Below are 26,713 nucleotides of genomic sequence, written 5' to 3'. Positions count from 1 at the left end.
TTGTTGTTGTTGTTGTTGTTGTTGTTGTTGTTGTTGTTGTTGTCGTTGTTGTACTCATTCTCCCCACTGTATTCCTTTGAAATGATTACCTTTCACCTGTGAACGCTGAGGTGAAATTGAGTCCACCTTTCTGGTGACAGATGATGCACACGTCGGCGGAGCACCATTTTAGAGTGACAACAGAAAGAACCAATCGTTGTCCGAGAAACGACTACATTCCTGAATGGACCAATGGCAGAGGGGAAGAGCGTTCTGAGGGAACAATTGTTGAAGTTTAGCTGGACTGGGGTTGTCTTGTTTTGGTTAGCCAAAGAGGCCGAAGTTTTGGTAACAATGCGACTGTTAGCAGTCCAGTGGTAAAGAAATATTAATCTCTAATATTCTTAAGAATGGGATCACTAAAGGTCAACGTTGGACAAGAAAATTCAGCCACGGCGGCCACAGTCGCAGAGGTAACAGCTAATTTACCCGACGTTCTTTAACAGTTTGGCAGCTAGTTGGCTAACTACACGAACGTAGCTAGCAGGTTGGGTTACTTAAAACGTATTAAGCCGATTTTGGATTGGCCAAATAATGTTTTTCGTCTTGTAGTTTCTGGCTACAAGCTTGTGGTTGATTTTTTATTTGTCTTCCTGGTAACGTCAGGCCAGTTTTAGTACGGACCTCAGCAGTCAGGCTACGTGAAAACACTGGTATGAAAGTTGCTATGCTGTTTAAATAGCAGGTTGGACCAGGCTAACTTTGGTAACCTTAGTAGGGACGAGCAGTAGCACATGTTTTGATTTCTGTTTAACACAAAATGATACAGAAGACTAGCTGATATCCGAACGTGATTCCTGAGCCACGCAGTTATGACTGTCATATAAGTTACTGTTTGACAATCCTGAATCAACAAACAAAGCGTTAGGTATGTTTGAAAATGATTGTTGAAATGTTGTGAAGCCATAGATTGAAGTTGTTCACTTCACATGGCATCTTTTACACACGAAGGTCAGCGCCGGATAAAATGTATGTTACGTAACTCATTAGTTACAAATATCAAAATGCAGCACCTGACCCTGTTAATATTTATGTTTGGCAGTAAAGCTCACATGAATCCCAATCAGGTTACAGAATCTGACGAGTCACATGTTTGAGTCATATGTTGTAAAACCGGTAACATTATGGGAAAAAAAAAAAAAAAAAAACAGCCGAGACGTTATCAGTACCGTGAAAATGAAAGCATCCGCCGCTTATGTTTGCATTAGTTTGGGCAAACCCATGCTGATCATGGATCAGATTGTAAAAGTAGGTCTGTAATCACTACCAAAAAATCTAGAAACAGTGATGATATAGGTCGCGCATTGGAATCTAATCGTACTGGTTGGTTAGCTTTATTACGTATCAATAAGACATATATCTGCACATTCAGTCTGGCAGAGTTTTACTGCTGTTGCAAGTAGAAATGGGAGTTCAATATGACGTCTCCTGTAGAGCTTCCTGGTGTTACATAGTTACAGCGGGGTCAGAGGCAGTATGGGCAGGGTGATATCTGGTTTAGAGGCTCTCCTCAGTTACATCCAGGCGGTTTCTGAGCTGAGCTGAGGAGTACAAATTTGTTTTCTTCAGCAAGAGAAGCAATAATAATAAATGAAGACACATTCAGGTTAGAGCTGAATTTTTTAGTCTATTAATCGATTAATTGAGCCACAGAACATTCATCAGCAACTGTTTTGATAATCAGTTAATCATTTAGGTGAGGGCAGGACTATATGATATGTTTATTGCATTTTTGATGATAATTAAAGGTGGGGTGGGTCATGCTGGAGAAAGATTGTTGATATTTGCTGAATTTGAGAGTCAGTGAATACTGCATGCTCTTGTGGTCCCCTAGCTGTCCTCTGTTTGTGTTTCTAACAACATCTTACTTGAACGGTGCTCAAAAGCACATTACAAAGGAAGCCCTTTGTGAGTGTATGGTAAAATTTATAATAAAAATAATTGTTGTGTAATGCTTAAAGAGGGTGTTAAATAGTTTGTAGCTTCTGTTTCATTAATGTCAGGTTGGTCACTTTCAGAGGTTTGTGCATGCGATGCAAGAAAATCACTGAAAAAAGCTCTGCTGTTGTTTTGCTGTCTCAGAATGCTGTGTTTTGCTGTTGGTTCAGTAGCTTCCTCTATCTATTGTGTGTGACAGAGTGGTATGTTCATGTGTTTACAGGCCAAGTTGGTGTGTCAGGGAGTAAACAACCAGAGCTACATCTGTGAGTCTGGTCACTGCTGTGGAGAGACACAGTGCTGCAGCTACTATTATGAACTGTGGTGTGAGTTACCCTCCTCTTCCTTATTCACTTTCATTGTTTGAATGGTCCCCCTTCATGCCACTGAAGATAACACAGGAATAAACAATACTAAGCACATACATTTTTCCAAAATTCCACACTGCAGTGGCTCGTACAATGTGAATTTGCTATATTATATCCAACTAATTTTACACTTTAACCCTCCTATTGTCTTTGTGGTCAAATCTGATCGATTGACTTCACTCACTAAATTATATAGTTAACTTCATTTGTTTGTCATAAGGTTCCTTGACTTTGTTCACACATGGCATCTGAACACACAAAATAAATTTTGAGATAACCCCCCCCACCCCCCACCCCCCAATTTTTTTATGTTTTATTGAACTTGTGTACACCTGTGGTCTTCCCAGTCAGAAATGACTGGTCATTAAAAACAAATGGGTAAGATTACAATTAGTGTATAAAATAGAGGTGTACACTATAAAACTAGTGTATAAGATAGGATCCCTCTGTGTTGAGACACTCGCCGTGGGGGGAACAGAGCTCTGGTTCATCCAAACACTCATCAACATCTGGAAGGACAAAGACAGAAATCCACTGAGGAGTGTGTGTGTGTGTGCGTGTGTGCGTGTCTCTAAATTAACTTCTCTGGCAGCACAATGGCTGAGGCTTCAGATTATTTCTTTGACCATGACACTGATGAGGAGGGGAGAGGGGAGGAAAATTAGATTGAAGATGCCTTTGAAGAAGAGGTGTCAGATGATGAGGATGATACAGAACATGATCAAGATGAAGAGACTACTGATGGGGAACAATCCAGTGTAGAGGATGCTCCTGCTGTGGTTACATTCCAGTCAAAGAATGGGACTTTGTCCTGGTGTTCATCCCCACCTGAGAGGAGAGGTCGGCTGTCAGCAGGAAATGTCATCAAGAAGACTCAATGGTAAAGGTATGCCATATCCTGGGTGATGACGTTAAGTTCTGCTTAGAACCGTTCCTGACAGAGGAAATCCAAACAACAGTCATGAACATGACCAACTTGGAGGAGAGATGGGTGTACAAAGATGCCTGGGAGGAGGTAGACCGAATGGACATTCAAGCCTACGTGGGTATCTTGATTCTGTCCGGTGTCTACAGATCCAACAATGAATCCACCGTCAGCCTATGGCATAAAGAGTCTGTAAGTAACTAGGAGTCTGCAATTTTTCAAGCCACAATGCTCCTGAAGACTTTACACTGTCCTGGGTGTTGCATTTCGATGACCAGGACACAATAGAGTGAGAGATGTTCAAGCATCAGAAGCAAGAGCCACCAGGAAGAGGAAGAGGTGCAAACTATGCGCACCAAGAGATGCTGGAACCATCCTTGTGTAGTGCATCTAAATGTAAATGTAGTGCATCTATTTGCAAGGCACATGCCAAAATCACAACACACTGTCCATCATGTGCATGAAATGTGATAGATGTGAAGATTGTTCTAATTATCTTTTTTTGCTTTTCATTTTTTCAAAAGGACCCAGAGAAACAGAGAATAAGATTTGTTTTTTGCTTGGGCTTGATTTTGTTTACATGCTTTACTATATCAATTGTACGAGTCAGTTGTGATTGGATGGATTTATAATCTGCTAGAAGGGAACGGTCAATTTTGGGAAGACAAATGTAGTTAACAGAAAACAAAGACAGCAGGAGGGTTAAAATAAAGGAAGGCTTAAATACAAAGAAGGGAGGAAGCAGAATGAGGAACTGATGTTTGATAATGGTCAGGAGTTGCTCCAGTTTGGTGAGTGGAGCTGGGCCCAGTGGCTTATCTGTCACTCACGCTCACTGCATTTGTATACTGTGCAGTTTGTGCTGCTGCTTGGCTCCCTGGTTGTCTCTCATGTTACAGAAGGACCCATGTGTAATTTTAAGAACTTCCAGCCCTTCAGATCAGTCTCTGCACGCAGTGTCTTGGGGGTTTTGATACAAAGAACCTCAATGCCAACCAGTGGCTGTGGCCAAAGATTGAAGAAGAACCTGAGGGCCTTAAACCAGTGAAGCAGCGTTAATAGTAGCCAAGAAAGGGTGTCAGATCTCATACTTCTTCAGCACCGACCTTGAGACACTGACTGAGAGTTGGCACAGAAAAAGAAAAGTGCGTGCTTAATCTTATACAAGTAAATTGTTTATATTGCTTTTTGTGTCCCAACAACGTTAAAAAGCAATGCATTTGAAAAGTTTGCATTATTTCTCACTGAAAAAAATGTCATAAAAAATGTGTGTAAGCTCAGCAGACCTAAGTTGTCAAAAAATGTCATTTTGTTTGTCAGCACTAAAGCTAAGAGTCTGACAGACTTTGTGCCATTTGTCCAGATATGTATTAAGTGTGTTTTGTATGTGCACTGTGGCCCCCCTGCAGGGTTCTGGTTGGTGTGGGCTCTGATCATTATCCTGACATGCTGCTGTGTTTGTCAGCACTGGCGCTCCAAGCAGCGCTTCCAACAGCAGCGCCGCCAGAATGAGATCAATCTCATTGCCTACAGAGAGGCTCACAACAACTCCCAACTACCCCTCTATCTCAGTAAGTAGATGTCTTGTCTGACTCATAGGCTGTAGGCTGTGGGTGTAAGCCTGCAGGCCCCTCTGCTATCTGGGTCTCACTGTTTTCAACATCCCTGTCACTGTGGGAAACAACAACAACCTCCAAGCTCACAACCTGCACTCTGATCTATGATGAAAATGGAAAGTTACCCTAACCTTAATCTGATCACTAACAGTGCGAACCTAAACAACCTAGCAGCTGTTAGCTTTTCCTTTGTCGTGATTTAGCCATTTTAATGGCAGGGCTCACCTCCCCATGTGCAAATGTTCCACCAAAACAGGTTCCCCTCTGCACTGTTTTTCAAGGTTACCGTCATTACTTCCTCTGCTTTGCTGATGCAGTGCTGTGGAGATGGATCCAGCTATGCAAGGCTAATAGCTGTCTGACATGCTGCTGCTGCTGCTGCGGCTGCTGCTACATTCTATACATAGTCTCTGTATTTCAGACATATTGCCAGCTGCACATCATACATGTTTGTAAACCAAATGGTAAATGAAAGATTTTACCTCTCTGAGTCATAAGTTTGAACTGAATAACCGTCCACTGACCTGCTGACAAGTAGAACTCAAATATATAACAAATATGTAACAAATGTTGCATATAATTTCAGTGTGTGCACCACAGGAGACAGAATATAAGATTGAATCTTCTTAAAGCAATTTCAATTCGAGTCATAAATTGACTGAACCACAGTCTTTGATCTGTTTAAAAATACACTCGTAAAGGACCAGTGTATAAAATTTTGGGGCAGAACTAGAATATGATATTCATTAGTATTTTTTCATTAGTGTACAATCACCTGGAAATATGAATTGTGGTGTGTTCGTGGTTCCCTTTGTTGCAAACACTGTAAGTGCTTCTACACACTTGATATTTGTCTGTGGGCTAATGTGATGTGATGCAGTATTACTGTAAACAATATTGATTTGTGTAGCTTTAAACACTGAACACATTTGAGCAAGTTCTTTGTATGCATGGGTGTTGAGTAGAGCAACTGAAGAGAATAGTGCTTGGCTCCATTTCCTCATTCAGCTTTTTAAATGCTCTCATTGCACCTGGGAAGACCTGACACACTGATATACAGTACATGTACTTGTCATCTTTCATACCTGTTTTTATTGTGTTATTCTCCAGGATTCTTGCCCACCTATCTGCTGCCAGCCTATGAAGAGGTAGTGGACCGCCCAGCCACGCCTCCTCCTCCCTACACCCCTCTTCAAGTAGCGCCTCTTCCCACAGACCCACGTCAGGAATCTCCTTGCCCCCACTCGGCTATCTCTGTCCCTGGTGATGCTGATGTACCACTTCCTGCTACTCCAGAGGTCACACAGAGCCACCTTCACAAGGACTTGACACCGGGCAGGTACCGGCGCTTCACAGGGGATTCTGGAATTGAAGTGTGTGATGGCCAGGAACTGTGGGATCAGCATGGCTTTTTAGGAAGAGAAGAGGAGACAGAGGAAGAGGGGACTGGGCAAATGGAGGACCCATGTGATCACTGTGGTTCCCAGACCTTTGAACAAAGCCATATTATTGATGCAGTCATTCATGAAAACACAGAAGGACACACAGTTGTGGACACAGAGCCGCAGTCCCTTAGGTAATCCAGAGTGATGCCTTTCATATCTGCAGCAGTCACTGATACAATATTCTACCTTTGGTGCTCAGGGGTTTGGTCTGTCTGTACATGTGGAGCTTTGACTACCGGTGTCTGTGGCAGGCTTGGAGTCAAATGAAAGATATGGCTTCATATTGTAACCATTTCCAAAGATGTCAAGTATACCATGCAGGATTTTTCCTTGCTGTTCATAGACACACAAATTTGGCCCATCCTTCCCAGCTCGACTGGCAAGAGAGAGAGCAGCGGTGGTTGAGCAAGCTAGAGAGTGAAGAAGAGAGGGAGTGGCATGAGTAAGAACAAAGCAATGAATCAGAGAAATCAAACGTAATTGTCTGTGAAAGACAGAGACGGTGATGCAACCTGATTGACATGTTTTTAGAGTCTCAACCTCACACCTTGTGCACTGTGCACTGCCCAAAGGTAGACGTCCAGACATGTCTCGAACACAGCAGAATAACAATGCAGTGCAGGCAGAGGACATGGTCTGTGTGATACATACACCGCCACACACTTCCAGTGTTATGTGATGACAGAGTGGGATTTTTGTCTGTACATTGTTTTTTAGGAAAATCCTGCATCGTATACCTTTAAAGCTACGTTATGCAATCCGGTTTAAGCGGTAGATACAGTATCTTCTTAGCCTAGCTCCACTCCTCCTCATTTGCAAGTTGAAGTTTGGACAGTTGCCATCTGCTTTGAAATTTTGTCCTGGCAGGAGGCACCAATGATATTGATATTTTCTTTTTCACATTTGCCTACACAGTTCTTTTCTTATCTTTGTTCAATGCTTTGATACTCCATGTAACTAAAGGGGCTGTTGGTCTGTCACTGACTGCAGCAATCTGAAGATACTGTATATGCCATGACAAGATATCAGTGAGAAGACATGCAAGGTATATACCATCATAGCTAGAGCTCGCCAATACTGAATGAATGCCAATATTAATACTTCTTTATCTTCAACTATATAGAAGAAGGCTTCTACATCAATACCTAACTTGAATACTTTTTGTAAGGATCCATTTAATTTGATTATCAAAGAATTGTGGTGCGGTGCCCTCTGATAGACAAACACTACTGATATTGTTTCTAACCACATGAAACATCCCTTTCTAAGTGATAAGCTACCATTAGTCTGCTGACCTAGTGATAGCTGCCTCTGCAGTGTCTCCAGTTGGACTGGGGCGTAGCAGGACTGCTTAAGCATCAATGTGATGAACTGCCTTGAGCTGTCAAGTGTTTTTGCCAGGTTAGCCAGAAACAGACAGTCCTGGCTAGTTATTGTAATGCAACAGTTTCTAAATAGATCAGTATTTGACAAAATCAGTAACCTCTGTAGAAGACACATTTTGAATTTATCCTTAACATAAACAGTTTATTCACACTTGTGTGAGTGTTGCCATCATAATACTGTTCGGGTTGTTAGGGCCATGTGATTTGCTGCTCAGGAGCAGATGAGCTGATGACAGAGCCACAGCCCCATCATAGCCAAGTCTGTTCATTCATTTGAAGACGCATATTGTAGCTTTCAAGGACAGTCATCATGATTGGAGGTTTTGCAAAATGTTCTGCTTGTTTCTCTCATCCTGACACTGACAAAGTCTGTCACTGAGACTTCTTAAAGAAATGAGTGAGCAGGTATACATTTACTCAACATCGCTGGATGGGGTATGAACTGACAGGGCTCTTGTTTTGGCTTACTGTGCCTGTGCATGACAAACTACAGTATAATGACTAAGCTTCAGTTAAGCCAGCCTTCCACCAGCTCCCATCCAGTCTGTGCACTAAAGCAGATTACAGTGTGATTTTACACTTGCAAATGAATAGCATGTCCCTTTTTACTGGAAAAATCTCACAATACTCATCTAGAAAATAGATTGAAGGTGAAATCTGCAACATTCTGAATTTTCTGTCTAGTTAGCCATGAGAGCTAATTGAAAAAGGTGCTTGAACTACATTTACTGCCAAGCATCATTTGGCAAAAAAAACTCCAATCATGATGAAATGTTCTTTCTAAAAGTCTTTAAAGATTGTATGTCGAAGAGCACCAGCAGAATGCTTTTGATTCATCGCCAGCACATTTGTATGCTGCTCCAGTTCTCCTCATACAGATCAGTTCTTTAGTAAATAATCACCTTTCTGCTCTCTGCTGATTGTTAGTCATCGTATGAGTCTTCATTAACTTGTCATACTGATATTGTTTGAGGCGTTCTGATGCCATAGTGCCATAACATATAGCCTTTAAGTAAAGAATATTTAGGTGAACTTAATCAAAGCAATGGAGTCTCTTTTTCTTAGAGTTGGTGACTGAGCGTATACAATCATAGATTCATCATTTAGTGAATGTGAGTACATGCAGGATGTGTAGTTTGCCAAAAGGTTTTGCACACATCAGCAATCTGTCACCAAAGTGTAGACATTTAAACAAGGATAGGTTTGTGTTGGAGAGGATTTGTTGTAGTCCATAAGTGTGTGCATACAAAGGGAATGACTGATAATGGTGCAGGTGGAGGATTTACTCAAGCTGTTGGGAAGCTGACTCCAGTTGAGTCAGATGAGCACTTTTCCACATCTGCAGAAATGAACAGCGCTCTTTAGCACCTGGTGCTGCACTCTGTATACTGTAAATGATCTGAATTATCTGCTGAATAAAATATTTTTTCTGTCATATTCTGCATAAAATATTTTTATTAAAAATAAGAGGATCAAGTCAAAATGAAGACACCTAGCCTGTAAGAAAATTATGTTGGTGTCAGCAGTGTTGAGCGAGACACAAAGCAAAGGCATCTGTTTCACATTCCAAATAGAGTTAGACTAGATGAAAATAAGGAGTTTGAATAGCATGAACAACAGACACAACAATGCTGGTCAGAAGAGGCTTTTTTCATTTGATTTGCTTTTTTTGTTGGAACAAATATAAGAAAGGAAAGTACTTTCAATGAAAAACATGGCTTTTTTGCCAAACAAACCATTGAAATACTAACATAACGTTATGTGGCTGAGATATAACTAATGACAGCAGTACCTGAGGAAAACAGCAGCAGGATCCTCACAACATGGCGATGTAAACAAAGTGATCACCCAAAATTCAACATAGAGTGACATCAGCTTCATATTCTCAATTCAAAGGTAACCTTTACTGCTTAGTTAGACTGTATTAGCTTGGTGTACCTAATAAACTGGCAACTATATATGCTTATAGGCTTCATAAAAATATGCCAACATTGTATACTGTAAGAGTAGTGGAGTATGAATACCATCGACAGTAACCCAGACAGATTGGCACATTCTTGCAAATGTGTAAATAGTGTACATGGGACATACAATTCATTTGAACTACAGAGGCATTTACACAGAAAGGTCAACATGTGTTTGGACAATGGCACAGTTTGGGGTTACTTTGCTTCTGTCCTTCAGCACACCAGGATTGAAATTGAACAATGATAAAGAGTTGAAATCGCAAACTTTCAGTTTTAGCATCAAGGTTATTATCCATCCATCATCTATACCAACTATCCCTTTCGGGGTTGCGGGGGGCTGGAGCCTATCCCAGCTACAATGGGCGAGAGGCGGGGTACACCCTGAACCGGTCGCCAGCCGATTGCAGGGCCACATGCAAAGACAGACAAACATTCACACTCACACTCACACCTACAGACAATTTAGAGTCATCAGTTAACCTAATGAGCATGTTTTTGGTCTGTGGGAGGAAGCCGGAGTACCCGGAGAGAACCCACGCATGCACGGGAAGGACATGCAAACTTCACACAGAAAGGCCCTGCCTGACCCGGGGATCAAACCAGCAACCTTCTTGCTGTGAGGCACGCGCACTACCTGCTGCACCACCGTGCAGCCCCAGGGTTATTATTTGGTCATCAAATTTAATGATGAATATGATGATCAAATTCTATTTCATTTAGGTTTGTAGGAACTTGTCCAATAACTGACAGGTTATTATTACTACATGGTTCACTTTGATTCATCTGAAAATTCCCACAAATTTAAGATGAGAGTGTGTAGTTGATGTCTATTATCATTATTTGATTTCAGATTATGTACTGCAGAGACAAAATAACAAGTCATGCCAATGTCCCAATACGTATGGACCTGACTGTAGGTGTGTACTCTCACTTCTGACATCTCAACCCCATGAAAATGTTTAGGTTTCCAGCTGGTGTATTCATGTCGTTCAATGTATGAACCTAAACACAGTTTCATCCTTCTTTATCACTCTCAGTCCTCTCCGGCAGGACCCAGTCTACTCTGGGTCAGTGACATGGTCTGCTTCTGGCAGCCGAATGCTCTCACCAAAACATCCAAGCACCTGTAGCATTACATGTCGTGTGGAGTTTGAATGTTTTTGCTGTCATTGTGTGAAAAGACAGTTGACTCTGTGATTTTTGTGTGTGTCTAAAGATGTTTGGAGCAGTGATCATCAGGTGAAGCGCTCACAAACAGCTGTCCACATCTGCTTTTCCTCTTTCTCAGTTTCTTTGAAAGTGGTACAGATACATAGCCAGAAGGGGGCAGTAATGTCACATTAATATGAGAAGAAGAAGAAGAAGAAGAAGAAGAAGAAGAAGAAGAAGAAGAAGAAGAAGAAGAAGAAGAAGAAGAAGAGCAGGAAGAGGAGGGGCAGGAAGAAGAAGAAGAAGAAGAAGAAGAAGAAGAAGAAGAAGAAGAAGAAGAAGAAGAAGAAGAAGTGGGCGGTATTGTCTTTGTCACTTGGACTAATATTAAACGTATGTTAACTTCCATTGATATGTTAGCTGACTAAGTTAACATGGCGGCTAGTTGAGGTGACGTTCCAGCTGTGTGGCTGATATGGTGGAAACTGAACCACTGGACCAGTCCGTCCCTTGGCTCGCTAATGTCGCCATCAGCAATAAGTATCGCTAAGTTACGCTATGTTGACCAGACTCCGTGCTAGCTGCAGTTTAGCCTTCACGTTTCTGCTCTTGTTTGCAACAAGACTGAACGTTAAGATAAACTGTGTTTGCTAATCTGCCATATGTGCCATATGTGTCATATGTGTCATATGGCTCTGTGACACGTTACTACGATCCCTTTAAACCGTCTGAGTCCATCAGTAAAATCGGCTGTCAGTTTATGTATGTAGACAATTTCATCACATCTTAGTTTTACGTTCTTTTCTTCTGGCTGCATCATTTAGACAGTCCTGTTTTTAAAATATAGGCTTTTCTTTTATGAAGTGTTCCCCGGTGGATCCAGTCATCGCACATCTTTCTGCACTTTGCAGTTGTCAGTGTTTGTAGCAGTGAGGTGTAATCTTGTTTTAGGTCAAATTTTGCTGACTGCATGTTTGTCCCTGTAAATCAGTCACTTTCAGACCTCACCACCGTCAGTCTTGTCCTACATGTTAACCTATATGACAGTGTTGGAATCAGAAGAAGTTTGACAACTCCTTCACTCCCAGATGGAACCTGATAAATTAACAAGCATAAGGAGCCAGATACCCGGCGAGAAAGCAGGAGCACGCGTAAGGAGAGCTGAGAGTTTGACGACAGAAGGGGCGAACACATCCACGACACACTGGCCATGGACATCAGATAAGGAGTCAGTCAGTGTGTTGTCCACACAGGACATCCACAGCAGTTCACCTGACCACCCTGTTTAATGCTTCACTGATGTTTGAATGGGATGTGTCACCAAGCTCTCAGTCGAGGTCAGCCTGTCTGTCCTTTAGGTCTTTGTTGAATTTGTTGTGTCGCGCCCTTCGTTAGCACTGCTCTGTAGCCTTGCTTTGGATATGGGCTTCCTTGTTCATTTGCCTGCAAAATATTTCCAGACATCACTCCTGCTGTTTTCTTTGTCAACCAAAACTGGCTGTGGAGGCTCTGCACTTGGCATCTTCAATGACCGAACACCATAAGAAATCCACAATATTCCACGGCCTGTTGTGAGCCATTGCTTAAACATTTTTGGATATATTCCACCAGGGTGAATGAGTGTGCTGGGGATATCTTTGCGGTGGAGATGTAATGAATGGATTATCCAATAGAAATGACGCCTTGAAGGCATCAGTGCACACCTTGCAGTACTACTCAGTATGAGATGCTGCTGTGGAACAGCTGAGGAAGGACGGGTGGTTAAAGCAGTTCAATGCATCAACTGTTGGAGTGCCTTTCTCAAGCTTCACTGACTGTGTGTGTTGTTCTGGGTTTAATCAGCAGCTCTTCTCCCCCCAGAAACGGTTTTAATGGTTCAAGATGACGACTTCGTGGAGTGACCGTCTGCAGAACTATGCCGACTTACCGGCCAATATGGACGGTGTGGCCATGAAGAAATATCGACGTGAAGCTCACCACAGGTACGTGTTTGTCAGACTGCAGCAAAACCTGCTGTTGAAGTCCTAAACATGGACCAGAAACACAGTTTGAATATATACATGAAACACTGCACCGTTGTTCTAGTCAGTTTACCAGTGTCTGATCTATGTGTGTTTTCTTCAGTATTGAATATTTGCACAGCATCAGAAGTACGACAGATTAATGACGTATGATCAAAACAAAGTCACGTACATCTCAGCAGCGTTAAAATCAGCGCTGCAGATGAAGATGCACCAACAGTAGATGTGTTCTCACACAAAGTGCTCCTTTGAGAAATGCTTGTGGCTAGGCTCAGGCTTTTGTTCATGGATAGATTACTAGTCTTGGTTGGTTGTTGATCTGACATTAAGATGGATTTTCACTATGTATGAAAATAAACTTAAAGAATAAACAGAACTCTGATCTGTGAGCACACAGCTGCTTAACATGATGTTAGGGAGGTGGAAGTTAACTGAAGCAGCTCGTTCGTCAGTGAAGAAAAGGGTTGGAGTCCTATTTGGCTTTGACATTCTTCTTAGGGCATGTTTACATGACAATATACAGGTATTTTTAGACTCATTGCAGTCAGCTCTGTGTTAATACTGGAAGGATTTTCTTTACTGCAAGAGGAAATGGAACAGGAAGTCAGTCGAGCTACAGCTGTTGATTGTTTACTGAATATTCTGTCCAGCAATGGAAGAGAATGAGTTTAAAGTAACTACAATTATTGATTGATTTCCTGTGATACTCATAGGTCTTTAAGCTCTTGTTTGGTCAAGAAAAGTATCTGTACCTTGAGCCTGCCGGTAGGGCTGGACATGGAACTTCAGTACTGTTTTGTGTGTCCATAGCACAGAGTATGAAAACCTGTCAGGTTCCCAAAGCTGACATCAAATATGTGGTGAAATTCACAATCTTGTTGACTTACTGTTCAATGAAATGGTTACTGATCTAAATCAAAATTTACCAGTTCAGTATTTAATTTGGCCAGCGTTCTCACTCAGCTGCTCATGTCTAAACATCAGTTTTGGCTTCTTTTGTTAAATGAATGAAAGTCACTTGGTTTTGTCAGAAACACGCTCATTTCTTTAGAAGCTATGAAAAACCATATTGGTGCATTTTGGTGCTGAAACTTGACAATCCTATTGAAAATGTACTTAAAATGAAACCCTGCATAATGTCCACTCAAGGTCCACTTACTCGCTTGTTTTGTGACTTTCAACCATATGTGTCCAGACTTTCCATGTCTCTGAGCACTTTTAGGGCCACTTGTCCACGTCGAGCTGGCACTTCATTGAGGACTGAGAGGACTGTACCTGCTGTTTCCCAGGTCAAGAATGTACTGTTGAGCTCAATCACTAGATGAAGCTTTAAAAGCAGCTTGAGCTAAATTCAGATGTACAGAGCATGGTGGTTTCTGCCTCCCTTTATTTCATAGTAAAAAGGACAGTCATCAAAGTTTAGATTTTCCAAGACTGACTGATCCTCCGTTTCAGCTCAGAGAGCCTGGAAAACTGAATGAGACCCAAGAAGACACACTGAGCTGGAACATTTGATTAACCTGGATTGGTTACAGTGCATACAAAGAATGGAGCCCTGGTCCATGAATCCTATTGAAAAATGACCTGAAATGTCCTTTGTGTCTATGTTGACTTTTTAATGTGTGAGACTTTAACATGATATACTGTAGATGGCAGATAATGGAAGCAGGTCTCATCACAGTACACCAGAGCCAAGTAGCATGACATCAGTGGTACAACCAGCAGCTATGAGTTCAGTGGTAATACTACATGTATTCTCTATTGCAAAGCTTTCCAAGGATTCTGGCTCAAAACCATCCAGCAATGAGGTATGCCATACTTTTGTTGTTGAAACAAACCTCGACTACTCAATAAATGACCCCTCGTTTTGATGTCCGTGATGTGAACTGATTCCCCATCCAACTCTCATGGAACTCCATTCATACTGACACTGGCTGTGAGGTGTGTTTCTCCCTGTGGAGACAGCAGGTGGTGGTCATTGTGACTTCTTAGTGTGTGCATTGTTCTTGCATCTTTCCTTTAATCCTCATCTGTTACAGTCAGTCTGATGTCATCTCTCACACCATCTGAATAGAAACTCAAGGCTGGTGTGCAGTCTGAGCAGAGCCACAGATCATAGCCTATAGAATCAGTCAGCAAAGTCAGAGGAGCGGTTGCTGTGAGTGGCTGCTGGGCAGCAGTTGAAAATGTGCAACTGATTGAGATTAAAAGAGGGAAATTTCCAAAATTCACAATTGTGTCTTTCCAGCCAAGTCAGGTGTTAAGTTCTAGATTTGAAATCTCTGTATCTGGAGAACTGGACTTTGTACCACAATGAGCTCTCCACTTGAAAAACCTGTCAGGTGTAGAGCCGCAACAATTCATTGATTTAAAGATGAACACAAAATTCAACTTCAGCTATTTTAACAAGTGATCAATCGTTGAAGCTGTTATCAAACGACAAGCCCAGATGTTCTTTGATTCCAGCTGTTTCATTATGTAGGTTTCTGCTTTTCTCTGTTTTCTGTCATTGTAAACTAAGTATGTTTGTGTTTTGGACTGATGGCCAGACAAAAATAACCAAATGATTTATCAAGAAATGATATTATAAATTGTATGCTTGTTTATTAGGTCCACGTGGTTAGAAGTAATGCAGTCTAATTCAGTAGTCCTGAAATGAAGCTTAGAATCTTATCAACAGATTCTTTCTTTTTTCTTTTTTTCATCACTGTTGATTTTCCTGAATTGCAGCCAGAAAGAACAACTCCTGGACATGTTTTAATAGCATCTGTAGCATTTGTAGAAACTTACGTCGCTTTCAAAGTCAGGAATTTTGAGAGATTTCAGTGAACCTATTGACTGATGGCGTGGATGTACTTTTCTCGTGTCAGGAGAAGCTTTCAGCTGTGACAGAAGTGCGTCTTTGCTTGTTATCACAGCTCAGGAACAGCTGATTTGTGGACTGAGATCTGTTCTGTCCACCTTTATATGTCTTTACCATAGAACTTCTGCCATTGTGGCTTCAAACACTTGTTTTTCTGGCTGTTGTCGCATCTTCCATTTCCTGAGGACCGTGTTCTGCTGTCCTCTGGGCAGTTGTACTTTGAGCGCCATCACTTGTGTTTTTGTTTTTTAAACTTGTCAGAGATGTCTGCTCCACTCTCCACATTTCTGAGTCATGTCATGTTAGCTGCTGTTGAGCTGTCTCTGGCATGTGCAGCTTTTGAACGTCACGCCATGCTTAGTCACATGACCAAACAGTAGCAGCTTTTACGTCATATATTTATATTTAAGTCGATTCAGCTTTCTGGTCATTTTGGAGGCTGTAGTTTGTGGTACTGTTGAATTATATTGTGTTGTACTGAGTAGTGTTAATATTCTAATATTTAATATTTAGTCTGAGTTCTCTTTATCAATGTAGGGAGGATTTGTTGAAGGACTGTTGTATTAGAACGCATTAGTTTCAGCTAGCTGTACCTAATAAACTAGCAACTGAGTGAGTATTTTCACTCAGTTCACTTAAGTATTTTAATTTAAATAGGAAATGGTAAGAATAAAAAGAACAAATGGGCAATAAAAAAAGATCCAAAATAAAATCAACTACATATATATAGAAAGTATTATTTTGGTGCCCGTCAAAAGAAACACAGTCATGAATGGGGTGAAAGGGTGGAGATGATGTATTCATGTCTGGGTGGAGCACAAATTACTACTTAATGTTGAGATCAGATATAGAATATCCTTTTGTGTAATTTCTTCTGTTTCTTGGACTCTCAGCTTAGAGTTTTGGAAAAAGTGTATCAACATACAGAATAATCACCCCAAATCACGTTTATTTCCAGTTCACCGATCACAGTAGAAATAACCAGTAGGATGGCATGTTTATGTGGGTGTTGTGCTCGTTAAGTTTTATTTAAGTGTGGTAGTTCCCTAAAACACAGCCTGCCATGCTTCAGAGCCTGACCTCAGGTTTGTCAGTCAGTGCTGCTCTGCAGTGTTTCTCCTGTAGCTCGAGCTCTAATCCTTTTAAATTCAAAAAAAGAAAATTTAGAGAAAAATGTTCCATCAGTGTGATTCGTCTGCCATGCTGTGTGAATCGGATGTGTGCTTTAGGAAGTCTGAGCAGTGCAATGTTTAGTTTGAAGTGCCAGCCGTCATGCAGAGCTTGATTATTCATTGTTCTCCCCTCCCAGGGTGTTTGTCAACCGAAGCTTGGCCATGGAGAAGATCAAATGTTTTGGCTTTGATATGGATTACACTCTGGCAGGTAAGTGCGCTTTGGGCCTGGTGGTATCAGCCTGGATAAATACCTTGTTAGCCTGGGCCTCTCTGAGATCAGCTGATGGTGGCTTCCTGGTCGTTCCCTTTAATCTCCTTGTGATTTTATTTCATTGTATTTCTTAATATTTTAGCGTTATTGTGTTCATCTTCTTGTGAAGCACTTCATAACATTCAGAAAGTTGCTCTGTGAAAACAGATTATTGATCCTGGCACTGAGTGTCTCACTGACACAGTGAATGAAGTGGGATCTGACAGAAACATGTGGGGACAGTCCTCTACCCGGTTACTGGAGTACCCTCTGTAACCCAAGCTGCTGTCATTGAGCTGTGTGTGGGGATATTCCCAGCCTGGAGCCAGTCAACTCAGTAATTCCACACGGTTCAATGGGAGGGGGGCTGGAGTTTGAGCAAGGCTTAGAGCAAGATGGGGTTTTAACAAGTCATACCAATATTCATCATTAGCAAATCAAAGTGTTCACACCTCAGAGGAAGAGAACAAGCTTTCAGTGGTTATGTGCTTGTGGCCAGCTTCAATACATCTGTTGTATTTATGAGCTAACAAATGATTAGACAGTTATTTTTCCAGTCTCCACAGTGTATTTTAATGCGGCACTGCCCGGCTTTAAAGATCCTGCTGTTAGAACTGCATTTCCAACCTTAAAGTAGTGAAAGATAAATGTGGTTTTGGGACAAATGTGTTTGGATAGCTGCCCAGTAGAATGTTCCATATGGATGACATTGTTGCATGGTTCACTCTGTATGGTGGTCTTGTTTGATAAAAACATTGTGCATGACTCTGTCTGTCTGTCTGTCTGTCTGTCTGTCTGTCTGTCTGTCTAGTGTATAAATCTCCTGAGTATGAATCGCTGGGCTTCGACTTGACAGTGGAGCGCCTGGTGTCCATCGGATATCCACAAGAGCTGCTCAACTTTGTCTACGACCCCTCCTTCCCCACCAGGCTGGTTGACATAGCCCTGCTTTTTAAAATCAATTTGAATACAGACTGGATATTTAAATGCTAGTGCAACAAAGTGTGCTCTCTGCTTTCTGTCTCTGATTCGCTGCCTTCACTCATCTATCTCTGTTATTCTCAGAGGTCTGGTGTTTGACACTATGTATGGCAACCTGCTCAAAGTGGATGCCTATGGGAATATCCTGGTGTGTGTGCACGGATTCAACTTCTTGAGAGGGTGAGGTCCACTACTCCCACTGAGCTGTCATCACAGTCCACCATATCACCATATCACATCCATACTTCCATCCTCCATCCCACAGCAGTGACCTTTAAATGAATCTAAAACAAGTCTACAGCCATGCTAACAGCACTGTGAGGCCGTACTCTGACCTAAATGCAAACATCAACATGCTAACATGCTCACAGTGAGAATGCTAACATGCTAAAGTTAAGCAGGTATGCTGTTTAGACCATGTTTACCTTCTTAACATAACACTGAGGCTCATGCACCTGCAGTCTATGCATGCAAAAAGCACAGGTCTGGCAAGATAAACACTGAGACCACTGAGAGGGAGCAAACAGAAATCCAATGGAGTGCAAATAATTAACTCAGTGTGTTCCATAAGTCCTGTTTCCTGTTCTGACCTTGTTTATTACCCTCCTGTATGTATTTATGTATGTATCTGTGCTCACTCTGCACAGACCTGATATCAGAGAGATGTACCCCAACAAATTTATTCAACGTGGAGACACCGACCGCTTCTACATCCTCAACACACTCTTCAACCTGCCTGGTAAGAAAACCAATTAAACCGCTGGTCTGGAATGTGACACAATGTCCATGCAGCTGAGTACTAAAAAGAGATTTCTTCAGTTCCAACAGACAAACAGGCAGTTATAAGCTCTTTATTGTACGGGTTTGAACCAGCAGACAAGTCTAAATTATGTTCATGTCAAATTCCAGGTTGCAATTATGGCTGGAAAAATTCTGCTCCAATATATCTGACTGCCTGAAATCAAAACGAAGAGTCAGTTGTTCAGTGTTATTTATCCCAAATGTAATGAATGTGCTATTATTTTTTTCAAGGCACAGTACTTTATTTCTCACGTAACCAAGCCTGCACTGAGGTGACACGAATACATTCACCTCAGTGTTATCACCACAGCTGGATGCATGAAAGAAGGACGGCTACGCTAGCTAGCCCCTTCCTTTCTATACAACAAGATGAGCACAGCACTGAGTGTGCAGGAAACAGTGCTAATGTTAGCAAGCTAGGCTGAAATAGCATCCACTTTCTGAGTTGAATACAAACCTGAAGGCCACATGCTCCTCTCAAATGACAGACATCTGGAATCACAAAAGGTTGAACTCTACTGTGGACTTTTGAAATAGGGAAAAACATTTAAAGGCTACTCAGTAAGCCAGCCAGTAGAATTGTCAGTAGACTATGAAATAACTGTAATATCATTGGATCATAATGTGTGTTTCCTTACACACAAAGTAAGAGGAATTTAATTGTAGTTTGGTTTTAATGCTGCTGAAGAAAGTAGTTGTCCTGTGAAGAATGTTAAAAAGAATTTAGGAAACGGAATAGTGAGTGTGACTCCATCTCTGTGTCTTTCTTCCCCTTCTTCTTCCTCAGAAACTTACCTCTTTGCTTGCCTGGTTGATTTCTTCAGTAACTGCTCCAGATACTCCAGGTACTGCATACTGAAGCAGGTTGGAATGGGATGTTTAATGATAGTGATCATGTTCAGTGGCATGTCAGTGTTCCATGTCGGGGTGTGTGCTCTTTCAGAAGCTCTTCTGTATTGATATGAACACAGCTGTGGGGAAAAACTGGACCCTTGTCATTTTTGACCCTCAGAACTCCATGTTGTGCAGACTGTTAAAATGATTTAACTGTCTCTGTAGTTGTGAGACTGGATTCAAGGATGGTGACCTTTTCATGTCCTACAAGAGCATGTTCCAGGACGTCCGGGACGGCGTGGACTGGGTTCATTTCAAGGTAGAATCACTTCCTTTTCCTCGTTAAACCTGTTTCCAGGCAGCTGTAGCTCATCTCCAGCAGCCACGTCATCCACAGGCCTCAGTCCACCGTTTTGTCTTCACAGGGGTCCTTAAAGGAAAAGACGGTTGAAAACCTGGAGAAGTATGTGGTAAAGGATGTAAGTAAACCAGCATTATGAGCTCTGCTTATACATACATATACAACAAATACTGTATAAACCAACCTGGACTTTTACTTTGTAGTTGACAAATACTGGAATTGCTCCATCTCGTTATTATTATTATTTTTTTGTTGATGTTGGTTCTGTCTTTTCTCCTCCAAGCCGAAGCTTCCTCTCCTCCTCAGTCGCATGAGTGAAGTAGCCAAAATATTTCTGGCCACCAACAGTGATTACAAATACACAGAGGTGAGATGAGCGTTCACAGGCAGACATGTTAATGAATGCTTAATGCAGATCACAACATGTTGCCTTGTTTACTCTGTCACTGTGTCTGCTGAAGAACTGATTTATTGGCTCATTTTCACAGTTGCATGAATATTGGCACTGTCAGTTGCACAGTGAAGTAATAAAGCCAGCTGGTGTTAATGATGGAGGGGAGTTTCCTGCTTTCTGTGTTGTTCTGGGCCAGGATGTTCAAAAACTGATTCTGTCTTCTTCCAGAAAATTATGACCTACCTGTTTGACTTTCCCCACGGCCCAAAGGTAACACTAACCAGTGCATAACATTTGTGTTGTCAGGACTCTCTTTGCTGAGAAATATCTGTTTTTAGGCTATGAAATGTGAAAAATGCTCATCACAATTTTCCAGAGGTCAAAGTCTTCAAATGGCTTCTTTTGCGCAACCAACAGTCCTAAACGTGTGTGTGTGTGTGTGTGTGTGTGTGTGTGTGTGTGTGTGTGTGTGTGTGTGTGTGTGTGTGTGTGTGTGTGTGTGTGTGTGTGTCTGTGTGTGTGTGTGTCTGTGTGTGTGTCTGTGTGTGTGTGTGCCTGTGTGTGTGCCTGTGTGTGTGTGTCTGTGTCTGTGTGTCTGTGTCTGTGTCTGTGTGTGTGTGTCTGTGTGTTTACTGCAGCCGGGTATGCCCCACCGGCCCTGGCAGTCCTACTTTGACCTGATCCTTGTGGACGCCCGCAAGCCAATGTTCTTTGGAGAGGGAACGGTGCTGCGGCAGGTCGACACTGTGAGTGTGTGCTATAGAAACGTGCATGGCCAAATACCATGCTCTGCTGATGTTCACATACACTTATTCATAGTGTGATCTCTCTCCTGAGTCTGCTTTCTCTCAGACCACAGGTCGGCTGAAGATCGGCACATACACTGGACCTCTGCAGCATGGCATTGTTTACTCTGGAGGTAAATGACAAACCTTCTCAGCACAGCTTGTCAATTTTTCTATTTGCTGAATTAGATGGCTTTAAGAATTGAAATATTCACACAAACAACCAGGAAGTGTGTCTGAAAATGATGTTTGCTCATGAATTTGATCATTCAGAACGTTTATCTTAACTGATTCATAACATTACATGAAGTAGTTGAACACAGACTAGACAAGAAGTAAAGCAAAGTAAACATGAGCTTTGTTTACATCAGGAATGAAAACAGGACTACATTACACTTTGTGTATATGTGTGTATTTTGGCATGGTTAAAACTTCCTCTTTAAAATGACAGTGATAGATTTTTCCTGAGCTTGAAGAAATGAAAGCACGGAATTAAAGACGTGAGTGTGGGCGGCCTTAGTACCACCACACTGTCGTGTAACGCCATGTGTACTCACATGTGGTCCTATATTATGGTCTCGTAGAATCAAGGAAATGTCCCTAATGAACATGAATGAATGAACCATTTCTTGTGATTCATCTGTCTGCCATCGGAGTCGCAGCTTCTGTCTGTGTGGACATGGTCACAGTCACCATGGAGGACCACACATTCTTTCGTCAAGTTTGTTTTTCCCAAAGTTTACTAAGAAAGTGGCGTGCGCCTTCTTTCATGCCTACGTGACGTGTCTAAGTGAGGCTCCACGTCTTTACATCTTTACATCTCATATCTTTGCTGCTGGAAACTTGACTCATCACTCGCCATAGGATTAACCCAAGCACGACCAATCAGACACGTGTGTTTAGAACACCAACTGTAACAGAACCCTGGTCCACGCTGAAGCTCAGAGTTAGAACCATGAAACCATCTGGGATCATTGCTTTAAGACGTGCTGATAGTGTTGATGTAAGTTCTCAAAATGCCATATTTGTGAGTTGGGTAGTACGGTGGAAAAAGTGGTAACACTGTCACCTCACAGCTAGAAGGTCCCCGGTTCGAATCCCGCTGTGGGCGCTTGTGCTCCACCATGGCTTGGTGCCTGCTGCTCCAGGAAAAAGGGGTCTTTCTGTGTGGAGTTTTCATGTCCTCCCTTTGTTCACCCAGGTTTTTCTCCTTAATAATCCCCACTAAAAACATGCAAGAAGATCACCACCTGACCAATGGTGACAACGGAGTACTGGTCCCCGGGCGCTGGCGTCAGCTGACAGCCCACCGCTCCTGGTCTGATCCAGAGGATCGACAGACCGAGGATGGGATAAATGTGGAGATGAAGCATTTCACGGATAGCATGGCGTGTAGTGTGCAATTAACGTGATGTGAAGTGATTAATAAAGTATGTTTCTTCTTCTTCTTCTTCTTCTTCTTCTTCTTGTACTCCAGGTTCCTCAGACATCGTGTGTGACTTGCTGGGTGCTAAAGGAAAGGACATCATCTACATTGGAGACCACATTTTTGGTGACATTCTCAAATCCAAGAAGCGTCAGGGCTGGAGGACTTTCCTGGTCATACCTGAGCTGGCTCAGGAGCTGCATGTGTGGACAGACAAGAGCTGTGAGGCACTAACACACTCATGCATTCATGTGGCTTCATACCTCCCCTGTTTTAATGAAATAGTATTCTGGGCATAAGATTTTTTTGGTTGATTTCCAGTGGTGTATTTCACAAGATATGACTAAATTTAACCATGTAGAAGTTCACTGAAGCTGGGATCAGTGTTTGGATGAGTGGAACAAGATGCAGGCCTGTTAAAAGTAGGACGTGTTGTCATGTTTTGGGACTGTCTTGTTCTTACGGTATTAAAGAAGGTATTAAAGCATTCTAAGTGTAATGTGACCACTAATCGCAGTTGTTGTTTTTCAGCCATATTTGAGGAACTTCAGTCGTTGGACTGCTTCCTCGCAGAGCTTTACAAGTGAGTTCCTCTTTATGTCTTGCAATGTCTTAATGCACCTTAGAGAGATTCTGGTCAGGCAAAGATTGACAGAAATGTTACTAAGAAGTGATGAAATTTGTTCCTGACATGAAAGTGTCAGTGAACACTGACTGGGGTCAAAGGCTGAAGGCTGATGCTCTGCAGGTTCATTTAGTGTTAATCAGTCACTAATTATTTATTCTGTCCCTGCTGACAAACATGGCTGGAAATGTCTGGGTGCTCCATTCACACACATACACACACTGGTTTCATTTTCATGGGAAAAATAAAGTTGAATGCCCATGCTTTTCTGCCATGCCTGTAGAAAGTACATTTAGCAGGTGTTGACTGTTTTAATCATATTAAACATTCATTGTTTATGCTGAGTGGAATGCATATACTTCTTAGACAGTGTTTCATTGGTTTGCTTATATCTGCATCGTTCCAGCATTCCTGTGCATTTGCTTCATGTATGTTGGCCCTTCTGACTAGGGATGCACATTTGTAATTTTTTTTATGACCGTTAACGGACGCCCTTTAACGATTAATAACCGTTAACCGATAAGATTTAAATGCCCTTACATGCTGCCATTCCGACATTCCGTCATTCCGACATACTGCCATTCCGACATACCACCATTTAGACATATCACCATCCCGAAATACCGCTATTCCGACACACAAACGTCCCACCATTCCGACAGAGAGAGTCACTGACTCGGCGCTGTTCGGTCCGAACTGCAGATTTACAATGACGGAAAATAGTTAGATTACTCATCTAAAATGTAAAAAAAAAAAAAAAGCTACAAGATTTAGATAATTAACTACTGTAGGCTTCAATCGTCTCCTATTGCTTTTTAAATTATGTCGAGAGCGAGCGCGCTTGTGATTTCTTTAATTGTGTGTTCTGATTCACGCGTCTGAAATCAGATTTTTAAACAGTTCTGATGGAGCTCAATGTTTATCTGGATGATGCGGCTTCATTCCGAACCATTTTGCTGTAAACCTGGACGACCCGCGGCGTGTCTGGAGATAAAAAAAAAAAAAAAAAAAAAAAAATCAATGTAACGTGTGTTTTGTGCGTAATTGCGCACAATAAGCTGGTGCTTTGGAAGTTGCATTTGGTCGTGTTTGGCCTCCAGTGCCTTGCATGCAGGTGTGCTGTGGTTGAAGTGCCTGACAAGCCGCCCCGCTGCAACAATAACACGATGCACAAACACATTAAATCCGTCATTTACCGCCAGCTGCAGTGTATGTGCAAAACAGGGGATCGAGTCCCAGCTGACCCGTCCGGGAGAGTTGGCTGCCACGATGTTGCGCGTGTTGTCGTGGACGCATGCGGACACTTTCCCACTAAGTCCCCACGTCTCCACTGCATCAACCAGTTTAGCTGTGAGGTTATCAGCTGTGTGTCTACCTGGCATGCTCTGCGTTAACAGGACGGCAGAATTAACTTTCCAGTACTCATCGATATAGTGACATGTAATTGTCACGTAGCTCTCTGTTGTGAGCGCGGTCCAGCAGTCCGTTGTAATAGCCACGAACTTACGAACTCGACACGCCCCCATGAGTTGATTGACTCACGTAGCTAAAAAACAAAATTGACCGTTAGTATTAATCGGTTAACGCTCCTGTTATCGGTCAACGGTTAAACAGTTAACCATGTGCATCCCTACTTCTGACATAAAGACCAAATTAGCAGTTAAGTGGCTTTGCTCCACAACCTGATTCTGGTTTCCACCAGAGTACCAGCTGCTCTCTGCTTCATTCGAATGAAACTGGCACCCCTGCACTGAACTTATTCATTATACCAGTAAATAAGTGTCTGCTTTTACTTCAGTGTGTGAAACTGTCCTGGGCTGTGAGATATGTATGTTTGCAGAAAGAGGAGTCTAGAAATCGGCGATATGTGATTTAATGGGCCCCTGCAGGGCCTGTGCAGCCTCCACCTGATGTGAAAACTATCATTTAAATGGAGCTGGACTCTCAGATCACTCTACTGTTGTGTTTTGTCCTCAGGCATCTGGACAGCAGCAGCAATGAGAGGCCGGACATCAGCTCACTGCAGAGACGGATTAAGGTTCAGACACATTCACACATTTCTACCTCCTGCCTTTCATTAAAGAAAGACAGTGCTCCACTAAATCTACAAGTCAACCAGTATGAGAGTTTGAAGGATGACTGCTAAACATACAGTTGCTCACATCGATCAGTGTCTGCGGTGCTGTTTTCATTTCTTTTGGACGCTGAGGAGCTGAATGTTTGTCTGCTGCCAGGAGAAATGGTCAGGACTGAGGGAAAGAAATGTTAACCTGTCTGTGTCTCTGTGTCCTTTCCAGAAAGTCACCCATGACATGGACATGTGCTATGGCATGATGGGTAGTCTGTTTCGCAGTGGATCACGACAGACGCTGTTTGCCTCCCAGGTGATGCGCTACGCTGATCTGTACGCCGCCTCCTTCATCAACCTGCTGTACTACCCGTTCAGCTACCTGTTCAGAGCTGCACATGTGCTGGTGAGATTCACTCTGTTAAACAACCTCCACTGTTTGTGTCACCTGCACTTGACGTGTTTTTCATCTGTGGCATTACATTAAAAATTCTCCCTCCCAGATGCCTCATGAGTCGACTGTGGAACACACCCACGTCAGCATCATTGACACAGAGTCGCCGCTGGCAACGAGAAACCGCCACGACGTCGACCTCAAGGAGATGGAGTGCAAACGGCACCAGCTGACCCGGTCCATTAGTGAGATCCAGCCCCCCCACTTCTTCCCTCAGGCTCCTCAAGAGATCACCCACTGCCATGACGAGGATGATGACGAGGAAGAGTAGAAGGAAGGAAGGGCAGAGGAGTTTGCAGATGAGACTTGCTCTCACATTCAGTATATCCTGTTTTAATGTTTTCTGGTGATATGGATTAATAACTTTGGGGTTGCAGCCGCTGAGTCTGGCTGTCAGAGCCTCCAGCTGACCTGGTCCTGTAGGTCTACTGGTAACGTATCTGTCAATGGTTCAAGAGAAAATTCTGAAAGGCGTTTAGATTTATATGTGTTTAGTGGAGGATTCAGGCAGTGGGATGATGAAAGAAATGAAGTACCTCACTGAGGTAGAGCAGCTGTTGTTGTGAGGTCCTCATGGCTCTACTGGGTTTGTGTGACAAGGAATTTTCTGCTTTGGATTAAGGATCATTCAGGTTAGCAGTCCAGTATTCATGTGTTCATTGTTTGTTCTGCTTACTCCTGCGAAACTCGTTGAAACAGGTTTTCATCCCTTCGGGCTTTTTTGAATGGAACTCATGGAACCATCAGAACGAAATAACGACATCTGAGGGTGAACCTGTCCTCGAAGAGAAAGGAGCTGTAGTTTGTGTTTTAAAGACAGCTGCTGAAAGTTCTACCCCAGAA

At 42.4% G+C, this 26,713-nt stretch overlaps 2 protein-coding genes across 3 annotated transcripts; both read left to right on the top strand.

Moving 5' to 3' along the window:
- Nucleotides 1-264: 264 nt before the first annotated feature.
- On the top strand, nt 265-9,152 carry wbp1la (WW domain binding protein 1-like a). Its single transcript, XM_070978421.1, has 4 exons — nt 265-452; nt 2,201-2,303; nt 4,680-4,841; nt 5,997-9,152. Exons 1-4 carry the CDS (start codon nt 390-392, stop codon nt 6,464-6,466), a joined length of 798 nt encoding a protein of 265 aa, XP_070834522.1. The 5' UTR covers nt 265-389; the 3' UTR covers nt 6,467-9,152.
- Nucleotides 9,153-12,690: 3,538 nt separating this feature from the next.
- nt5c2a (5'-nucleotidase, cytosolic IIa) lies at nt 12,691-26,389 on the top strand. 2 transcript variants are annotated; one of them, XM_070977492.1, is made up of 18 exons: nt 12,691-12,814; nt 14,623-14,661; nt 17,026-17,099; nt 17,953-18,070; nt 18,207-18,302; nt 18,770-18,861; nt 19,711-19,768; nt 19,983-20,076; nt 20,183-20,236; nt 20,402-20,485; nt 20,741-20,782; nt 21,151-21,258; nt 21,365-21,431; nt 22,775-22,945; nt 23,255-23,306; nt 25,326-25,386; nt 25,646-25,822; nt 25,920-26,389. In XM_070977492.1, the coding sequence occupies exons 1-18, from the start codon at nt 12,714-12,716 to the stop codon at nt 26,139-26,141; spliced, it is 1,710 nt and encodes a 569-aa protein (XP_070833593.1). In that variant the 5' UTR covers nt 12,691-12,713; the 3' UTR covers nt 26,142-26,389. The 2 variants fall into 2 exon arrangements, with proteins under 2 accessions (XP_070833593.1, XP_070833594.1); XM_070977493.1 differs by lacking the exon at nt 14,623-14,661.
- The last annotated feature ends 324 nt before the right edge of the window (nt 26,390-26,713 follow it).

Source organism: Chaetodon trifascialis, chromosome 13 (genome assembly GCF_039877785.1).
Source record: "Chaetodon trifascialis isolate fChaTrf1 chromosome 13, fChaTrf1.hap1, whole genome shotgun sequence".
NCBI lineage: Eukaryota > Metazoa > Chordata > Actinopteri > Chaetodontiformes > Chaetodontidae > Chaetodon > Chaetodon trifascialis.
The sequence above is the reverse complement of the archived record's forward strand: the minus strand, read 5'-3'. Positions and strand labels throughout refer to the sequence as shown.